At 46.8% G+C, this 5,819-nt stretch overlaps 1 protein-coding gene across 1 annotated transcript; it reads right to left on the bottom strand.

Moving 5' to 3' along the window:
* Window positions 1-244: 244 nt before the first annotated feature.
* Window positions 245-5,606, bottom strand: DLX6 (distal-less homeobox 6). Its single transcript, XM_032238059.1, has 4 exons — window positions 5,463-5,606; window positions 5,054-5,417; window positions 2,705-2,898; window positions 245-496 (listed from the first exon to the last, which is right to left on the bottom strand). The coding sequence occupies exons 1-4, from the start codon at window positions 5,604-5,606 to the stop codon at window positions 245-247; spliced, it is 954 nt and encodes a 317-aa protein (XP_032093950.1).
* Window positions 5,607-5,819: the final 213 nt, after the last annotated feature.

Genomic DNA, 5,819 nt, shown 5'->3' with positions numbered 1-5,819 from the left:
TCTCTGACTTGTATTCCCAATAAGGCTTGGTGCCTTTGAATCCCCAACAAAATATCCCAAAGAGAGCATCTGACGTGGGTCGCGACGCAAATGGTTTCTCTCAGCTCAAGATCAATTGCTGAGGTTAAAGGCGAGGGGAAGGCAAAACCGCCCCAGTCCGTCTTCCTTGCCACGCGCTCCCAATTCACCCCAAGACCCACGAGCTGGCCCCGTCGGCCAAGCCCAGCGGTTGTTCTTGGACCGATCACATCATTTGTGGTCTCTGCATAGTGTCTTGATGTGGAGAGGAGTACCAGTGAGAATAGCCAGGCATGTAGCTGTTGGGAGGCATGTTGACTCCTTTGGCAGACGCTGAAACGTCCCAGACCGGAGGCAGACCTGGAGAACGCGGCGAGAGGGTAGCCGAGCCGGGCAGGGGATCAGTCTCGTGAGGGTTGCTGCCTTGCTTCAGCAGTTTCTTAAACTTGGAACGCTTATTCTGGAACCAGATTTTCACCTGCAATCAAAAGGCAGAAGTCACCGAAATGCCTGTAGAACAGCAGTTTAAGAGCAGCCTGGGGAGGGAAGAGGACAAAGGAAATTTCCTTTCTTCCCTCCCTTCTTTATAACTGGAGCAATACAACCCAACTAAACTGAATCATAAAGTCCAATATCCTCCCCTCCCCTCCCCTCCCCATCTTTCATTCTCGTTGTTGTAGTTACCTGCAACAAAGGAGCCTTAGGTAACCGAGTATTACATTTTATTTTACTGCATTTATTTTTAAGGGTCTTTTTCTTCTATGAGACCATTGCAGTGCACTCATTCGCTCTGCTTGCTTATTTTGTATACAGCCGTTGAAAGCATCTACGCAGGTACATAAGATATAGACGTGCACAGCTGTGATAGCCATCAGTCTACTATGCTGCATAATTAAAAACATGCAACACTCGTTTTGAATAAGAGAAGGAGAGAACGCTCAGGGTTGGATTTATTTTTTTTTGTATTCCACAAAAGTGATTATCTACAATCTTGATTCGTATTTTAGTGGCTTCCCATCTCAAATCCCCATCCTCCAGCACCTGGAACTGCCCTTAGCAGACTTTTTCACCTGGACTGGTGCAGCTGGTTCTTCACTTACAGTGGGATGAGTGTGGAGTCCTAGAAACACATACTCAGCGGTTTCACTGGTCAGCTGGATCTACTCCTGAATAAATCTGCTTACGAAGGGGGTGCCACTTGGACTTGAAAGAGCCTTTAAGATCAGGCTCTAAAATGACTCTGGCAGCTGACTGGCTTCAGGGGGCCTAAATTGGCTTAAATCACAAATATGTCAGTATAGTTGGAAGTCCAGCTTGGCTTATAAAAAGAAAGTTACAGGAGAATCAAAAACAGCCCCTGTGCAGCAGGTCCTTTGGTGGTCAGCAGGAAAGAGCTAGAAAAAATGAGCCGATTTGAAGCTTAAGTGGTGATCGCTGGCTTGATTTGAGCGCTGTTTAAAAAAATCTAAGATATGGGATAAGGGAGGAACTAAAAAAGTTAGAGAGACTTCAAAAGAAGAATATAACACATGGACAAACCGCAAAGTGTGTGTCATTTCAAATGGGGTAGCTGTTGGAACTCCCAGGAGTAAAACTGACAATATCCCTCTTTTCTCTGATAATATTAATTTTCTAGTATATTTTAACCTGTATGACAGAATACAAGTTCCTGTTTTACCTGGTCGCAAAGTTCATGCTTATTACCTTAAGACATGGAATCTCAATTCTCTGAATTTAATTTTCTGTTTGACTTACATTCTTAACTGCAAGCCCTGAGCAGGTATGAGATTGATTCTCCCATCCTCCTGCCCAAAATGTAAATGCCACCAAAACTTTTATGTTTTAAATTGCAACTTTTTTTTTTTTTTGCCATCCGGGAATACAATTAATTGCTGTATTTCTCTCTCCCAAGTCAATAATACTCCGTGTGTCATTCAGGCTTAAATTTGCAGAGAAACCAAGAACACATCAACCACATTTAACTGTAGCTTAACTTGTTCTAATTTTGTACACGCTTCCCTTTGATCCTCAGCCTCTATCAGCACCTTTTGTACATTTAGCCTAAGGGCACCCACTGGATTCTAGTTACTCATCCAGGATAATTTACTATTGAATATCACTAAAGTAGGTGTGTTTTATTTGGGCCCAGAGGCTCTCCAGCATATCCACTACCTTTCTACTATCTCAAACTAGGATGCAGAAACTGCTCTACTCTTCCTACATCTAATATTTCACACACACACACACACATATATATGAAGTATTATATATTTCTAAATATATATGCAGTATATATGTGTATATATATATTTCTAAATCATCTTAGTGAGCATTTTATAGTCGATATTTTGACTATAATAAAGTAGATAAACACCCACATTCTGAGCTGGTGGATATGCCTTTTTCTAAATACATTGTATGCCTTGATCAGAGGCAAATGAAAAGTAGAGAGATAGCTGCACTAGACCTGGATTTCCAAATATCTTATATAGAGTTAACTGATAGATCATCAATACACTTTAGATCATGTTTGGTGGTCCACTTTTCTCCAGTTTCTATTCTTAGTCCAAGGAAATTATACATTTTAATATATATATATATATATCTCATTTCTACTACCACCATCATGTCAGTCCTGACCTCATCTCCTAAAGGTTGCCTAGACCTGGTCTTTCCTGGGAATTACCTGTGTCTGAGTAAGTCCTAATGAAGCCGCCAGCTCTGCTCTCTCTGGAAGTGCCAGGTATTGGGTCTGCTGGAAGCGGTGGTTTAATGCCTGCAGCTGCAGACTTGAGTAAATGGTTCGAGGTTTCCGGATCTTTTTCCCTTTCCCATTAAATCGAATCTCCCCATTTTCAATCACTGTGGTTTTTTGTTGATCTGCAATCAAAACGGAAAGTGCATTGGAAAGGAAGAGGGGCAGCTAAAGACACCTCATGCCTAGTTTAGGGTGCTGTTGTTCATGCTGGCCGGGGAGATTGATAGTATCTAGTGATAAAACTGCCCCAAGATCGTTGCTAAAACTGTATAAGCCTTAGGGTGAGGGCAGGTAGATAAGGCATCAAATGACCTTTTTAGTGGATTCACTTTTACCTGCAAAATGACCCTACCGACTTTCCTGGCATTTCTGCAGGCAAAAACTTATTACTTAATGGTACTTAATAAAGTGCATAGAGATTTTTCCCCTCAAGTAAATAAACACTAGTACTTGTGGGAATAATCCAGATGTCTTCATTCCAGGACAAATTCAAGAATTGCAACAGGAAAATAATTTTAACGAAACACCCATTTTAAATTAGTTTATAATTACTGTGGTTATCCAAATACCCCTCTAAACCACATCTTTTATTTTGAATTAGCATAAATAAACACATTATCTGAACATTTCCCTTTACATGGTTATCCTCATTTTATACCAACACAGGTTAATTTATTTCTCTCTCTGTGAATAAATTCAGAGAAATTGCCAGCTGTTTGGACAGATAACCACAGTCAAATATATGAAGGAAACCTTTCATGTTGACACTGTTGCTGATTTAGTCACTTTTATTGGTTCGTTAAAATATTTATTAGAGATTAGCTGAGTGGAAAGATGGATAAAAATTCATATATAATTGGAAATTTTACAAGGTTTTACAAGGCTCAGGACACATCCTCCCTCTGTTACAAGGGACTTAAGAGGACATTGAAGTCATTTGTGTCTGACACTGTCTAATCTTCCTTTTCCTTCCTTCCTTTTCCTTCCTTCCTTCTCCTTCCTTCCTTCTCCTTCCTTCCTTCCTTCCTTTTCCTTCCTTCCTTCCTTTTCCTTGCTTCTCCTTCCTTCCTTCTCCTTCCTTCCTTCACCTTCCTTCCTTCCTTCTCCTTCCTTCCTTCCTTCCTTCCTTCCTTCCTTCCTTCCTTCCTTCCTTCCTTCCTTCCTTCCTTCCTTCCTTCCTTCCTTCCTTCCTTCCTTCCTTCCTTCCTTCCTTCCTTCCTTCCTTCCTTCCTTCCTGGAACTTCTGTGGTTTCTGCCTTTGGCTGAGGAGGAATTCGTTTTCATAGTGAGCCTGTCACTTTTGTGCCCATCATGTAGCAGAAGGCAAAGGGCCCACTGCTTTTTCTAAAATAATTCTGGGGTACAGGCCGCCGCGCAGAAAGGATACTGGTGGGCTAAATAAACATTCATTAAAAAATAATAACAAAAGCCCAAACAACAACTTATAATTTTGAACTGCGGAAGGCCAGTCTGGTCCTAGCGAATGGTTTGTTAAGAAATACAACTTGCACCCCACAGTCCATCGGAAGCGTCCAAGTGCATGACAATGCTCGCAGAACCCGGGAGGGGGGGGATCCGCATTCCCCTGAACCGGAATTCTGGTTCTCTTATAGCGCTCGCGTGAATCTGAAGAACGTCAGGGAGCTGCCGATGCGACTCGCGCTGGTGTAAGAAAAGAAGTCAGGATAGTGGGAGGGGGAGCTGCAAATGGCACGCACATTAAGAATAGAGTAACTTCCACCGAACTGCTTGCGACTCTCTTCCCGGAGAAACAGGCTCCGGATCGGGCAGAGAAAATACCGTTTCAAAGAGACCTACAGCGAGAAAGGGGGTGTAGGGAACCGGGCGTCGTCATCCACAAACGGTGGAATTAGACGTCAGGTCCTGTGCATTGCCTGGGTACTCACTTGTCAGGAAACGTGCATCGGAACGAAGAGCGAGTGAAAAGGAAGAGGCGAGACAAGATGCCAAAGAGACAAGGCAGAAGGAAACGCGTTGAAGGCCAGAAGAAAGCTGAAGGAAGGAATAGGGGAGCCGGGAAGAGGGAAGAATAGGAAGAGAGAGGAAAGGGACGGGGAAAAAGACAAAAGGAAGGGAAGGAAGGAAGGAAGGAAGAAAGAAAGAAAGGGAAGGAAGGGAAGGAAGGGAAGCCAGGGAGGAAAGGAAAAGGAAGGGAGAAAATAAGGGAAGGAAGAAAGGAAGGAAGGCCACACCGGGGAGGCGGCCGAGGCGCGGGAGGCCTTGGTTGAGATCCCCGCGCGCGTCAGTGTCACCCACCTGCGTCGTCTGGCCGCGTCTGGCTGCCCGTGCCGTTCCCGCTGCCGCTCCCGCCGCCGTTCCCGCCGCCGCCGCCGTGGTAGGACTGGAGGTAAGGGCTGTGCTGCGAATGGCTCACGTAGGGATAGGCAGCCGCGGCCGCGGCGGCCGCGGCGGCGAGCGAGCGGTGACTGTAGGAGTTGGCGCCGGCCGGGCCGGCCGCGTAAGGCGCGGCGTGGTGGTGGTGGTGGTGGTGGTGCGGATGCGGGTGCTGGTGGTGCGGGTGCGAATGCGAGGCCGGCGCCGCCGAGTGCAGGCAGTGGAGCGGGTAGTGGGCGCCCGCCATGGCCGCTGCCGGCGAGGTCTGCTGTTGCTGCTGCTGCTGCTGCTGCTGCGCTGAGTGTGAGGAGCCGCCGGGCGCCTGTGCCACTGGAGGCGGCGGCGGCGGCGGCGGTTGAGGAGGCTGCTGAGGCGCCGGCGGCGGTGGCGGCTGCTGCTGCCCGAACTCCATGAAGGCAGATTTGGACGAGTCTTGCGCCTCCAGCCCGTCAGCCATCGTAGTCATGGTCATCATCCAAGTTGGGCAGCCAGCGACGAGCGCCTCTGCCCGGCTCGGCGCCCCCTTGCGCTCCCGCCACCTTCGAGGGAGCCTATTAGCCTGCGCCGGGCGGGAATTAGCGCCGGGGCTCGCTCGCTATATTCCCCCCCCCCTTTCCCTCCTTTTTTCCTTTCTCTCTCTCTCCCCCCCTTTTCTGGCGAGTATGTGTGTGTGTGTGTCTGTGTGTAT

This window comes from Thamnophis elegans, chromosome Z (genome assembly GCF_009769535.1).
Source record: "Thamnophis elegans isolate rThaEle1 chromosome Z, rThaEle1.pri, whole genome shotgun sequence".
NCBI classification, from domain to species: Eukaryota; Metazoa; Chordata; class Lepidosauria; order Squamata; family Colubridae; genus Thamnophis; species Thamnophis elegans.
Note: the sequence above shows the minus strand (reverse complement) of the source record. Positions and strands in the feature narration are given on the sequence as shown.